General features: G+C 34.7%; 1 protein-coding gene across 2 annotated transcripts in view; it reads left to right on the top strand.

Moving 5' to 3' along the window:
• CEP120 (centrosomal protein 120) overlaps positions 1–14,741 on the top strand; it is a 38,446-nt gene extending 23,705 nt beyond the window's left edge. For both annotated transcript variants that reach the window (XM_075741092.1, XM_075741093.1), the window contains exons 18-21: positions 108–230; positions 1,566–1,664; positions 12,508–12,653; positions 13,343–14,741. In XM_075741092.1, the coding sequence (XP_075597207.1) occupies positions 108–230; positions 1,566–1,664; positions 12,508–12,653; positions 13,343–13,580 (606 nt within the window). In that variant the 3' untranslated portion in view covers positions 13,581–14,741. The remainder of the gene's footprint in view (positions 1–107; positions 231–1,565; positions 1,665–12,507; positions 12,654–13,342) is intronic.
• Positions 14,742–15,132: the final 391 nt, after the last annotated feature.

Below are 15,132 nucleotides of genomic sequence, written 5' to 3'. Positions count from 1 at the left end.
GTTTGTTCCAGGGACCAAGGAGTAACTTAAGTTCTGTTACCTAATTCTTTGTCTGTGAATGGTTTTTTTCTGTTAACTTGCATTATATCTTGGTATCTTTAATGTAGCTTTATGACGCAGAAAATAAGCATAAAATTTTGGAGAAGGAGTTCCAGCAATATAAAGAACAGCAAAGCAGAAAACCAGAAATCCAGCTACAATCAGAAATAAATCTTGTGACTTTAGAAAAGGTATCTTGGATTTTTCTAGTCTTCAAAAATTGTCACAATGGTCCATTTGCTGGTAAGGGAGATATAGCATAATCTTGCATGATAAACTGGTTAATTTGTCCATTTTGTTTTACTCTTTCCAACATTTTTTTCAGACTTTAAATATTCAGACACAATGTCAAGAGTGGCTTTAACACTACTGTCTCCTCTATAGAAATAGAGACTAAGGCAGGAAAAAACTAAACTGTATATTTAAATTGCTACTATCATGATTTATGCTGGGGACTGAGCATTCTATTTGTCAAAATAAAGATGAAGACTTCTCGTGAGGATTAATTTAGACTGGTATTCCATTATGTGCATGTTGGTTTTTTATTGAGTATTTCTGAAAAGAGATTGTGTTACTTATCAGTAGAATGGAATCACTGTCATAAGTTGATTTCTTAGAAACCATATGTGCCTTCAGTAGAGGATATCTTGCTTAATTAAAACTACAGATATGGGCATGTTTTGCTCAGAATTATTGTGTGGTTTGAGTCAACTTCTAAAAATGCAAGCAAATGATTAAAATGGTTCTGTCTCTATGGAGTTTTTAAACGCTTAGTTTAAATATTTTGTTAGACTTATTATTTTAGATTTACAATCAGTGCTTTAAGATCTTCACAAATTTAATGATAAATAATTTTTATCTGAATAAAAGAAAATATCACTGACTCAGAGTTAATTAAAAATGCTTAATTTTCACATTACTGTGTGCTGTGTGCTTCAAACTGTTTTCATTTGCCTTTTAATACTAAATTTTTTTGCACAGAATGCAGTGAATTTTTTTTGTATGTAACATTTTTTAGATTTATTTAGATAGTAAGATTAAAGATTCACACTAGATAAAAAATAGATTTTAGAGAATAGTTTGAACAGATAGCTATTTCAGTGAAAAGAATGTAGCACATATCTTCCATCAGCTGCAGGAAAGAAGAAAATCTACGCACCTTTTAAAGGAAAGATTTATCCATCAATGTTTCTGTTAGTGTTTATAATCTTGGAGGAAAAAAAGAGGGGGGCTGTTTGCTAATTTGAGAATCTTAAATTTAAAGCTTACGTCAGCAGATTTAGTGCTAAAAACTAATCTTTTTCTTTTTGTATAGACGGCTATCCAATAAAAATAAGGCTATATTTTAAACAAGAAAATGTTCATGTGCCATAATATTTATGTTATATTATGTAACAGCTTTAGATGATGTTGTATGTTACACTACATAAACACTTTTCTTAAACCAGGCCCTTTGTATATATACATCTTTCAGTGATTGTTACTGCTGTTATTGCTTCAGCTGATATGATTTTAATTGCTTTTAGGTTGAACTTGAGAGAAAGTTGGAATCAGCTACCAAGTCAAAGCTCCACTACAAACAACAATGGACAAGGGCTTTGAAAGAACTTGCAAGGTTAAAACAGGTATGCAGGTTTTCTTGTCATATGAGACAAACAAGTTAATGTAGTGTTGGAAGCTACTTATAATTATTTGTTAACTACTGGCAGCTTTCATTTTATTAGTGTTTGTCTTTGCAAAATTAAAGTTCTGAGCTACCCTTTTTACAAAAATGCGAAGAGCAAACCTGATTTGAGTTTGACATTGCAGACTTGAGCCTTTGTCTTTCCTGAGTTCAAAGAAGGTTGACATAGCTAAAAGACGACTTTCGAAAAACGAAAGTTTCATTAATCTCATTCCCAGTAATGCTTAGTTAGCACTTCCAGAGAAAATATTTTGTTCCCGTCTTAACCATCTTGGCCAGTAACAGGCCTAACTGTTCTGTATTTTAATTGTAAAATGAATGAAGACTAAAGATGATAAATAAACCTTATCTTTTAGAAACAATTATTTAAAGTTTGCTGAATGCTGTAAAATGAAGTAAACTTACAGCAAAGTTGAACTGGAAGTGAAACCTTTTTCTCCTGCTTTTGAAAATCCTAATCTCATGCTAATGTTGCATGCTTTTTTACTGCTGTGTTTTAACAGAGCACGTGTGTGTATGTATATGTATACATAGACACACATATGACTTGAAAAAACTCTGTTCAAACTTGCAGGAGTAGCAGCTTCATCCTCACTGAATCCATAGGCCTTTTTTTTCATTGCCTGTCTTACATGAATTACAGTAAACATTAGCTAAACAGTATACTTAAGAGTGGCAAGCATTTCCATTGGCCTTGACAAACAGATTAGTAAATCATTAATCCCTGTTGCTGAACAAACCCTGACACAGACATAAAGCTTAGTAAAAGTTTAGTAAAAGCTTTTTATTACCTGTATTCACACCTACTTCCTGCTTGAGGAAAAATGGTGGGGTTGGTTTTTTTTTTTGAAGGATTATAGTTCCTACTGTTAAAGGAGTAGCTGCTGCCCGAGCATTCACACACTAGTCATGGTGTCACATGCACACAAGACACACACTCTTGGGCACGCTTCCTCCTTCTTCAGGTTCGACCCTAGGTTTCCCACAGTAGAGTTTCAGGCGTCAGATTTTATAAAATAATTAATGCATTTGAAAGGTGGAGCAGCAGGATCAGCCCGGGCTGGGTGCCTCCAAAGAGAGGGACCCTGAACAAAGAAATCCCGGGGCAATTACATCCTTGGGACCTATACACCCACCTTTCACATGCTGTCCATGTGTCCTTCAGTCAATGGTGATTTTTGATCTGGGGTCTTCTAACATCTAATGGGATTCTTCTTCTGTGTCCAGGCAGGCAGGATCTTAACTTGTAGACTTGCAGTTTCCACAGTTTTCCCCAAAGGTTGGAGCTTCCTTATCTTCTGGTTTACACTCCCTGTGCACCTGCCCTTACTGGTGGAACACAGAACTGAAGAGTCCCAGACTTGGAAAAACACTACGGAGACATTAGTGTGATATCAAAATACTTTCTGATACTAAAAGACTAAACACAGCACTGTACGAGCTGCTGGGAAAATTACTGAGAAAAATACCTCTATCGCAGCCTAAAGGCTTCACCAAATGTAGCCACTCATGCTAAGTAAAGCTAAGTGAACAGCACAAATCAGACTCTATTACATTCCAAAGTAATTTATTCTAATTAAAACCTACTTATTTATGTTAAACAACTAATATCTCTCAAACCTACTTCATTCCTCCTGCTAGAGTATTCAGTTTTTGGCGAGTAAGAAGCTAAGACCACCCTCTCCTAATTGATAATTACCTTTTTTAATCTATATTTCTTTTTGAAGAGAGTGAATGTGCTATATAATCACTATCAATAGTTAAAAATTCATCTCTATTTGTTGTCTTCAAGTTGGTCCTTTTTTTGCCTAATAGAAAAAGGAATCATGAGTTCTCATCTCTAATTTCTGAAACAGGTATGTTTGACAAGATGATAGAAGCAAGAATATAAATCTTATCTCTCTGATTAAGATTACTTCAGCAGCCATGAAATGTCCAGGCTATTTTTTCTTACTGCCATATTTAAAAATTCCTGTAGAATAAAAGAGATTGTTGCTTGCCAGATTAACACTAGTGTATATCACTATCAGGTTTTTATTACTAAATTTCATCACTGTAGACATGATGATCTGAATTTAGTAATGGGTAGATGGTTTCAGCTGACCCTCTTGTTGAAAGTCAGAACCACAAAATAAATTGGCATGTACAGTGAATACCTAAAACTTTTCTACTACAGAACAAACCCTTTCAAAGTAGTTTCTTGTGGTTTTTATACTCCTGTGCTTCATCTTATAGTCTATTGATAAAGTATTTAAGTGACTTTAAAGAGCCAAATAAAAGTTGAAGCAGAGCTGATCAAAAATCATTTACTGTGTTTTAAATATAAATGTGGAAACTGTTGCTTCAGGAATTCTAGATTTGCTTTACTTCAGATGATTTGTGCAATTGTGCATAGTTTGACCAATTTCTTGTTTAAATTGGATTAGTACCATGTTAATCTTGCATTGCCTCTGGTGAATAGCCACAGGGCTGTAATCTGTGCCAGTAATTTGTCACACCAAAGCTCTCTAGAGGACTATACAAAACATTTGTGTAGTGAGGATTAGACGCTGAAAGCCATATCTTAGATTGTTAATAAATGTTAACGACAAAACCCAGCTGGTAAGTCTTGGAAATGAGATCTAATGCTTTGTGCCCATTGCCAAAAAAATGTTTAAACAGAGATTTCCATTACTCAAAGGTGACCTAGTACAGTCAATTTGTGAATTAAAGAAGCATAATCTACAGGCTAAGCATTTAGTAAAATGCTCTTCTGATTTGCAACCATAAAAGTCAATGTTTCCTTAATTAAGAAGTTTCCTTTTACTTTGGAACTAGTTCTTAGCACACATCTGTGATGGTTTTATATTTTGCAGAATGAGATATGCACTATACAACTTAGAAAGGTATGGGACTGTTAATAGAAAATGCTCTAAATTTCTCCGTGTCTAGGATTTTGAATGCTAAATACAGTGCCAGTGGTAACAAAAAAAGTACGCGAGGACACATACATCATGCTTAACTGTTCTTAATAAAATACAGAAGTTAGTTGAATTTGAACACAGTTTGTAAAACTGCATAGAAATAGACTTCACCCAGCTTACTTCCCTCTTTGTTACTCACTGCAAGTCTCTATTAATATTTCATTTATTATACCCCTGGTCAACTTTAGGAAGACAAAAATGTCAACAAGTTAGCTATATATCTATGCACCCAGGTTGATTTTATCATTTCCAGAGGTTTCAAAAACTGTCTTTCACAGTTTGCTGATTGGGAGATCTCAGTGCTACACAAATGAGATTTCCATAGTTTTTATGTATGTGAACATTATTTCTGGGAGCAATCAAACTATTTACACAAAATTGTGTACATGCACAAAGTGATCTTAAATTCTAAATTCAGTACCTGAGTGCAAGAAACAATGTATCAAAACAAAAAACTGGCAGAAATATCATTTTCAGCAGTTGATAATCTCTCTTATAATCTAGAAATCCTAAATCTCAAAATGTACATGGGTACGTTATTCAGTGTTGTGGGAGAAATAACATTAAAATCTTTTAACAGCTCTATAGGGCATAAACACATTAAAAGCAGCACAGATGTGTTTGTTTAAAACAACATAGTCTGTATTGGCTGGCTGACATTCACTCTATCTTGTCCAGTGTCTTGCTTATCCACTCAGTAATGAATTTGATTAATTTATAAGCAATTTAGCCAAGGATGGGATGTAAATCTTTGTTTAAAAAAAAAAAGGTACAAAAAAAACCCCGGTTGGAGGTCCAAGTCTTGGTTAAAAACTGTGTCTTGAAACCATCCAGGCCCTCCTACTGACTTGTCAGCTCTGGGTTATTTTCAGAAAACTTTACTTGAGTTCCTTAGCTTCAATCGTAAGTTTTTCCCACAGACTTGCATGGTATGTGTGAGTGGGAGAGTGAATAGTGGCTGCTATTTAGCCATTGTTTAGTCTAGTGTATGTATGTTTACATCTCCCTTTTGGATTTATAGGCAGCTATGGCAAAATAAAGATTGTGCTTCCTTGATTGAAGAGCCTCTTAACTAGAGCACCTGGCGGCATACAGGGATTCTTTTATGGTCTGATTATAATTGAAATTTTGAGGCATTTTTATTACTGGTTAATTTTTATTTAATGCTGATATTCCTGTAGTACCAGCAGTTTCAAAAAATGATTGAAGTTCCTACCATGCAAACAATATTCCATGTCTTAAGTACTATATTAGAGATGCAAACTAATGAGGAAAAGTAGTAAAACATTGAAGTAAACAATCTGATAACCAGTATGTGTCTTTGGATTGAGTTTGTTTTGTTTATGGGGATGTAAGAGGAAGATGACAAAATATCAAATTAATAAAAGAAAGGAATATTGGTAATAAGTTTTACCAAGGAGGGGAAAAGGAAAGAAAATAAGCAAAGGAATAGCAGTGCTGAGAAAGTAGTAGAGGAGGAGGTACCTGGGCCAACTGAGAGTGTGTTACAAAACAATATTAAGAGTAATTTGCACATGATACTCTTGGTTCATCTGTGGCTGTCTTGCTATGGGATAGTAGCTGGTGATGATTAGGTGGTGATGCAAGAGTAAAGTTTCCAAGTGTTCTGAGTTTCTAGTGGGTCTTATCTTCTATCCACAAAGCTGCCTTTAGTCCAGCAGCTGATGATTCCAGAGTGTTCCCTTACCTGAAATTGAAAAATGCAAAATTCTAAAAGCTTAAAATTTGAAATTCTAATAGTTCTTATTGAGGCTTAAAACAGCCTGACTGGCTGCAATAAGCAGTTGGGAATAAATCAGATATGTTCCTTATTTCAGGATATATTATAGGAGCATATTCTCTCTGGAAATGCAAAGTATGTCAGAAAGCCTTGACTGAGAATTTTAAGCATATGAGTATATATGTATAAGCTTGTGTGTGCTGAGGTACACTTAAAATACTTTGTATTCAATTATAACAGCTTTTCAATATACGGGGAGTAAAATGAAGGTGTTACAAGTGGGTTTAGAAATGCTGGGCTTTGCTTTATTAGTACTGTAAATGTGCAGAAGTGTTTTATTAATATTGGTTTTTTTATTTTGGAAGATCTTACAGTAAATTCTGCTACTTTTCAAGCAGTACTATACAGTACAGTTTGGTTCCTTCTATGGTTTAGAAAAAAAGACCATGCTTGTTGCCCAATGGATTCTTAAACTGTGATGGAAAAAGGTGGATTTAATACCTGAATCTCTCTGATAAAGTGGCAACAATTAAATCATTGACAAATAAGAAATCCTTCCTTCTCTCTCATTGTAACAAAAGACAGTCTCTTTAAAGTCCGTCAACATATCCTAACAAAATTATATATAAATTAATTCAAAATCAGCTTGTGTCACTTTTTACAACAGTTGTTTGATAAGTTCTTTGCCATCTTCTTTTATTGATGGATTCTTGGGAAATAGGTTTCTGTTGCTTTACTATGAATGGTACACATAGAGCAAGTTTGTTTTTATGCACTCTACAAATTGTTCTGACAGACTTTTGAAGGAGTGAAAGACTAATGTTGGGAAAGACATTTGAAAATCAGAGTACAAAGTTTGTAACTTACATTACACACAGGATCCATCATAAATAAATCTGCAAAATCCCTTCTCACTTATTTTCATGTCTTTTTTTTTCCAAGTTGGACTGTCTTAACCTGAATGCTAGTAAAATGTTGCCACAGAAAATAGTGATTTTTATTTTTTTAATTTAATACTACTGTGCTTAAATGTCACCATTCAGGGTCATGGCGTGGCACACCGCAGAAATTCTTGACTTTCACTGTTACAGCACTAACAATCTCATCTTTTCCCTCACCCCTCCCAAACAAGGAAATGCCAAATATTAGTTATGTTTACATCACAATCATGTTAGTAATCAAATTAAATTTCTAATCACATTTATCTGAAAAGAAGTCCTACCCAAAATCAGCTTGGAGGCAAAATGTACTGATTAGTTTTTCTGCTTTATAGAGAAAAGGAGAATTTAGCACTCTCCATATTCAAACTTACTTCTCTATGAATCTAAGCATATTACCCTGAGCAACAAGCATGCCAAGTAGACACACTGATTTATTTTATTTTTATTTTTAGTAGATATTTTTCCCAGAGAAAAACATCAAAAGGAACAGAAACTGAGCGAAGGATTCTTCAGGAAAGCCTTGCTTTTCCTACATCTCTCCTTGGCTTTTGCATCATTCTCTCTTCTGTCCTTTTCTTGGTTTTATTAAATGTCACTAAAGATGTTTCTTAATCAAAAAAACTTACTGTTCTGAAACTAGTTCAGTGAGGGCATAAAGGACCAAGGTATTAAATGAGATCCCTTCTGATCAATAGGAAAGCATTAGGAATATTCTGTTGTTGTCTTAGTTCAATTGAGCTTCAGACTTTGTTCTATTAACTTTTGGTATATGTACTTCTAATGTGTACTTTTTCTTTGAGGTTTTTTTTAATGCCTTTTTTTGCTATCAGTTTGCCATTGTTAGCTTGTTGCTGAACAGCAGAAACCTCTGGATCATTGAACTTTACTGCCTCAAAGAGTAACATATCAACTTGTCATGAAACTTATACTTCCACATGCTTCTTACAGCCAGCACACAGTTATGTGTTTTGTCTAAAGCTGCAGCTGTAAGAACACTTTCAAAATCTTTCCCTTATAGATCTGAGTAATACACTCCACAAACTGAAGGACTGGATTAGAAGAGTTCTATTTAGTGTAGTCACAGCTACTTGATGATTTGTGTGTATTATGTGACTCGTTATAACCTGTTTCATTAGTAGGCAGGAATATCATTTTCTGCTGGCGTGTTAAAGTCTCACTGTGCTTGTAATAAGTGCTCCTTTGTTTTGCATTAGTTTTCCAGTATTTAGTTTTCAGATGATGTTTGCCCAACATACCTTCAAAAAAAAATCTCTCATAGAATTACTGAGATACACAAATTTGACAGACTTACATTAATATCCCAGCTTCCCATGACAGTAGTCCTAGTTTAAAATGGGACAATTGGAGCATGAATAAACAGTACTCCAGAGCATGGAGAATTTTTTTCCAAAGTTAATCCTTTCCTCGCCATCTGCAGCAATGCATTGGACTGAAGCTAATCATATTTACAAATCAGCATAGGTAGAAAGGCTAGAGAAGGAGATAATGGTAGTTGGAAGTCCTCTTTTCTGTAAAAGATTTAGATTTTTGACATCATCTGAGAGGAAGATGTCAGCCTCATCCTCCACAGTAATGGGGGTTGGTTTTTTCCTACAGATGAAGCAGTTTGCTTGTAAATGCATTCTTATATAATTTATTGTATAGCCTCCGAGACTCTTACCACTGTTTGATAAAGTCAAAGGAAAACCAGGTTGTAGTAGACTAATTCCAAAACCAGAACTTGGATATGCAGGCTGTACTGTATCTGCTACAGGGATATGTATAGCAAGTTTCTGTAGGCTTGTTGTCTAATCAAGAAAAGTAGCTAGTCAGCAGACTGTATTACTGTCAAGATAGATAGGCAGAAATTTCTAGACTTGTTCTACATGTACAGGGCAACCACTCCTCTCCTGAGGCTAAATAGAACTTTACAAAGGAGATTTAACATACTCAAAATTTTAGGTCTCGTGTTTGCCTGAAGGTATTCATCTCAACTGTTTTGTTTTTTTTCCTGAAACACAGCAATATTTTAATTTGCTTCATTTTGAAGAGGATTTAACTTAGGAGATGTAATGACACCACCAAGAATAGTGATGGTCTCAAAAAGAAGTAAATATTAGCCTCTCCTCATACTTGTAGATTTTGGGTAATTAAGATAATGAGATTTGCTATCCACTTATTTACTTGTACTATAACTTAAGTTGTACTGTGTTTATACCAACCTATTTGAGACTAGATTATGCTCAGCATTTTATCTTACTACCTGCATTTAGCAAAGCAAACAAGATAAGTCCAACTATCAAAATAGTTCAGATAATTCCATTCCTCCTTGTAGCCCACTGTATACTTGAAATTTGGTTTTACTGTCTGGATGCTGTTGAATGTCCAGATATCCGGAAACCAGATACCATTGTGATATTTGCTGGGACTTTATTAAAAAAAACCAACAACCAAACCCACTTTCTTCTTTTTTAAATACTTCAACAGTAATACTTGATCTGTAATATTTTTTTAAAATACAACTATCTATCTTAATTCAAAACATTTGGTGATTAATAAGCTCCTAACATGTTTAATATATTGCTTAAGTGATTAATTTCCACTGTTTTAATAACTTGAATCATGTCTTTAGTTGGAATTTACCTGGGCTTGACTTTCAGCTGGTGCTTTTCATTGAGTGGAAAAAAACAAACGAGCCAGTTGATGTGAAATATCTACCTCTTCCATACAGAGGCCAGCAGTAGATGCACAAGATCTAGAAACCTGGCTTGGATGTCTCTGAACATCCCCCAGCTGCCCTCAGTGATTTAGTTAAGCACCTCATGAGCCAGAGGTTTCATTCAGGCTGTCATGTTTAACAGACATCAGTGAATGTATTCTTAATTTATCTGTTTCCTTTTCAAACTAATTCATATTTTCTGTCTCCATAATATCCCACTCTTTCACATCCACTTTTTTCCCCACTGAATAATTTTTTATCGGCAGCAAACTGTTTATTCCAGACTGATATATTGAAAAATGAGGAAGCCAGAGTAGATTCTTGTGGAGTCCAGTGTTACTTTCTTGCTATTGTGGAAATGATCAATTGCTATCCTTTCTCTGGTCTTCTAAACCCTGAGAGGGCTTTCTCCATGGCAGCTTAGTTTTGTGTTTGGTTGTAAGTGGTTTCTTTGGTGTGGTGTTCTGGTGTTTCTTGTTGTTCGGTTGGTTCTGGGTTTTTTAAGACTAGTTGGAAGTGTGACTTTTCTACAAAAGCTGGATTCATTCTTCCTGGTGTACCCATACATCCTATTAGTTTTGAGTTTTGTTATGGTTTCAACCAATTTGGCCACTGTGGACGTAAGTCCTGCTAGTAGTTCCTGGATATTCCTAAGGCCTCTGCTTAAAGAAAGAATAAAATAAAAAATGGGAAAAATATTTATTCCTGTGGTGTCAACACCAATTTTAGTGACAAATTACACCTCCAGTTAGTCTTACGACTTTGTGTTTGAATTTCACTAGAACTCTTGAAAACTAGGATAAATATCAGGTGGCTGTAGTGACTTGTTAATATTTGCTATATGTATTTGCAGATTCCTCTTCTAAAATCTCTTCTACTTCAGTCTGAGACTGTTCTTCAAACCTGTCCTGCATAAAAAAGGTGCCTCTCACGTGGGAATATTCCTCTGCAATGACCTCTTGTTGGGGAAGGACAGAGTATGACTTTACCTTCCCTGAGTTCTTTTTTATACTTCAATCATCTATCAGCTGTAGACTCTTTGGCAGGATTCCTGCTTCTGGTTTTATTGTTAGTATGTATCCCTTTAACAAGTTGTTCTTCAGGCGTTTTGGCCTGTCTCACTGCATTTCTGACATTTAATTTGCCTGGCTGGTGTATTGGGTTTAGTACAAAAATAAACTATTTTGGGTTTGCATACATGCTATGATTTGTTGTCAAGGACTTCTCTATTACGTTGCCTGTTCACAATACAATTAGAGTCTTTGTTTATATCAATTCCTTGTGAAATTCAGATTTTCTTATCACTTATTGATCATCAATAAGGAGTGCTTAAGATACTGGGAACTGAGGTTCAGGAAACTGCCTGACTGGACTTTTTCAAATATTATTAGGTTTACTGTGTAATGAATATGCTCACACATCAAATAAAATCCTTTTTTTTACCCTTATAATAAATATAAACCTGATTGTGTTAACATTCAAATACTTCAAACGAAAGTAATGTCAAAATTACAAAGGTAACCTTGCACTTCACAATGCATCTAGATCCAGGATGTTTGTGTGACCTCCTGCCTACGATTTTACCTCACATCTTCTGTCTCATTCAGAGTGTAAGACTGACTGTTAGTGCACAAGGTCAAATGGAAAATGACTGGGAGGAAAACAAGTGGAGAAAGGGCCACACTTCTCATTAAGACACTTTACTGTCACAGAGTGGTAGTGGACTCAAACTCTAGTTTAGTTACAGTGTCTATGTAGAGCTTAAAAAAAAAAAAAAAGTCAAGTAAACTTTTAGAATGAATAGATTAATTGCATTAAATCCACAGAGGAGGTTGTCTAAGGCTTTGCATACAGCTAGGCAAACATAGAAGGAAACCTCACCAGAGCTTTGTTTTCAAGAATTACTTTTTAACCATAAATTGCAATTTCAAAAAGTAGTTCTTGAAGCTTTGACACTAGGCACTATGGGGCTGATGATGGAAGTGTCCTGCAGCTATTTAGCATTTTTATGGTTTTTATTTTTCAAAAAAAGCTATAATTTAAAATACCATGTAGCAAAGCAATAAATCTCAGTATCTTGAGCAGTTCCACAAGTGCAAGTCTTATGTTTACCAGCTTAAGCCAGAGTTTGTACAAGGGTTTGTAAGATTTTTGCTGTTTTGTTAATGGGAGGGTATCTGTGACTGGGCTTCAGCTGATACAGCCTGGACAGGTTTACTGCAATTGTGATGGTCACTGGTCTTAGTGCATTAGATACCAACAAGCTAAGACATTCTGTTTAACTCCTGCATTTCTATTAGTTCTGGAGACTTAATTGTCATGACTTCATTCCTGAAGTTTTGCTCATGTCACTATAATTAGCACTTTTACATGTAATCACGTAGTCAGCTGAGTTATGTCTTCACCCCTTCCCACATCAGCGTGAACAAGAAAATGCAATGGCTCACCTTAAAAAGCAGCAACAAGAGCTGGAGCACATGAGGTTGCGCTATTTAGCAGCAGAAGAAAAAGAGCTGGGGAAAACTGACCGACAAGAGCTGGAGGATATCAGAAATGAGCTTAACAGGTATAAAAGCATTTGTAAGATTCCTTTTATTTTTTTCCCTCCCCTCTCTTTTCTTGCCATCTGCCTCAAAATAGAAGGTTCAGTTAAATCAAGATTATAATTGGCTGTCAGCCTGGTGAAAGAACACAGTTTAGTGTCCTTTAGGTAAAAATTGCACATTTATAAAATACAACAGTACTGCCATATAGAAAATCTATGTTTAAGGCCACCGTACCCTGTTGGGTACCTACTGTGGTCATAGTTGTACAGCACCAGGCTTTTTTCTATTTTAAACCTTCAGTTTTAAGGATAACTGCTATGTTAAGAAAATAGAGGCATGTTCCGTTCATATTTTGAATACATTAAAATTTTAAATCTATCTAATGTCCTCCAAAAACTAACTGCAGTAGTTCTGTATGTTGAACCCTTTTAATCTGAGTGCTGTTTGCATTATCAAAATAGGAGCCTTGGTAGTAAATATTATAGTTACATTTGCATATAGAAAGGGTATTGTTAGAATTTAAGTATTATATTAACATTTCCTTTACTTATAGTTATTTTCCATAGAGAGAGGATGATTTGTTGCCTTTTATAGATTTATTTTGCTAACTACTTCAGTAGGTAAATAACTTAAAGACTTAGTTTGAAAATAATCAGACCAGTTTTTAATATGGCTCATCCTCTGATTCTTTCCATTTTATCAACATCAGGCTAAAGCAACAAGAAGAAAGCAAGCAGTTGCAAGATGTTAGAGATAATTCTTCTGGTAGAGTGGATAGTCTTCATTCTAGAAAATTAAATGAGAACATGGATGATTATCTCTCTCGTCTGATAGAAGAGAGGGATACCCTGTTGAGAACAGGTGTATATAATCATGAAGACCATATTGTAAGTGAACTGGATCGTCAAATCAGAGAAGCTATTGCAAAAAGGAACATCACTAAATGAAAACATACAAAAAGTTGTTTAAAAGGGCCAAAATTTGAACAGTGAGTGATTTTTATAAACCTGTACTACTCTGCAAAATATGTAAGGTCATGCTTAATTTTGCACCTTATTGTTAGCTCTTTTTCAGATCAATGTAAATATTTGGAATGTGAAGTTAAGCACAGTTCTAAGTTTTATGGAGGCGATAGCCATTTTTAATGTTTTTATACTCATGTGTATATATATGTAAATATATTTATCTTTCTTCTGAAATGTTTACTACCTCTTTTTGCATCACTCTGGCTAGGTTTATTTGTAATATTTTTAATATTCATTCTAAGATCTTTTTGGTCAATATTGCCGAAATTTATTTCCATTTTTAAAAAAGATGTCTTTAGCTATACTAGGGACAAGTGACATCAGCAATTTTCCCTGACAGAACTCTGTAATTCTGAAGGTCAACACTGACCAAATGTCACTCTTTTTTACTAAATCACAAGGTAATCAATTTTTGCTTCTCGAACTGTAGTTAAGGTAACTAGGTTCTGTAGTAAATAAGAGACAAGATTTTGAGTGGGTGCTGGAGAACTTTCAAACCTTATGAAACTGAAACTGAATCAGGTAATTAGCCTGATTGTACAGGATGAAAATCCCTTTGTTCCTGTAGCAGTTTTGCACGTAAGGCCTGTAAGGGTGAACCCAGGAGGGCAAAGACATAGTTCAGAAATATACATGCATTCATACATACATCCCCAAATAGGAAAGATACTTGAAGCACTAATTCAGTGAAATTACACACTTTAAATTCTGAATGTATACAGAAAACAAGAGCTTTGCTAAGTAAAGATTTTTTCCTTAATCAAGAACTAACCATTTTGCAGTTACTTAACATGTATTTCAAAGCATGTTATCTCATTACTACTTAAATTGTATGTAAGGTTTTGTTTGTGGAGGTATGAACAAGATGCAAGTCTCAAGGTGTTAAATGCCAGAAGACAAATCCACAAGAAATGCGTAATGACAGCTGAAAAAGTTTTGGTTTCCAGCCTTCATTCTATTTCAGTAATTTTAAAATCATTCATGTGTAGATCTAGGTACTAACATCAACGTACATTGCTGTCCTTTCAAATGCCATTTAGGCATTTTTGATTGTCCCGTAGGCACAAATGTTTCCTTTTTTTTTAATAAAATCAGTGAATTGCCATGGATATGGCTGTATGCATGTGGCCTTCCTGGTTTGTATTGTATTAATTGTATTTTTTTATATTATATTGTATCTGGCTTTGCCTCTAAGTGCATTGTTTTTCCTACTGTTAGTTTAGGCTGCTTAGAAAAGTTTTAAGCAAACTGTGTAAACAGAGATCATATTCTGTGAGGAATTGTCACTTACCAATACCGGACTTCATAAGAAATGCTTTCATAATACTTTGCACACTCTACTATATTTTTCAAATTAGTGCGCTTAAAGAGATCCCTCTTCATTAGCAAAGCAGATAACACCTTCGTAAATCCAATAAAAATCCATTAAAGGTAATTTTACAATTATTTTTTTTTACATCATGGCTTTGTCATA

The sequence above is a fragment of the Balearica regulorum genome, chromosome Z, assembly GCF_011004875.1.
Source record: "Balearica regulorum gibbericeps isolate bBalReg1 chromosome Z, bBalReg1.pri, whole genome shotgun sequence".
Taxonomy (NCBI): Eukaryota; Metazoa; Chordata; class Aves; order Gruiformes; family Gruidae; genus Balearica; species Balearica regulorum.
Note: the sequence above shows the minus strand (reverse complement) of the source record. Positions and strands in the feature narration are given on the sequence as shown.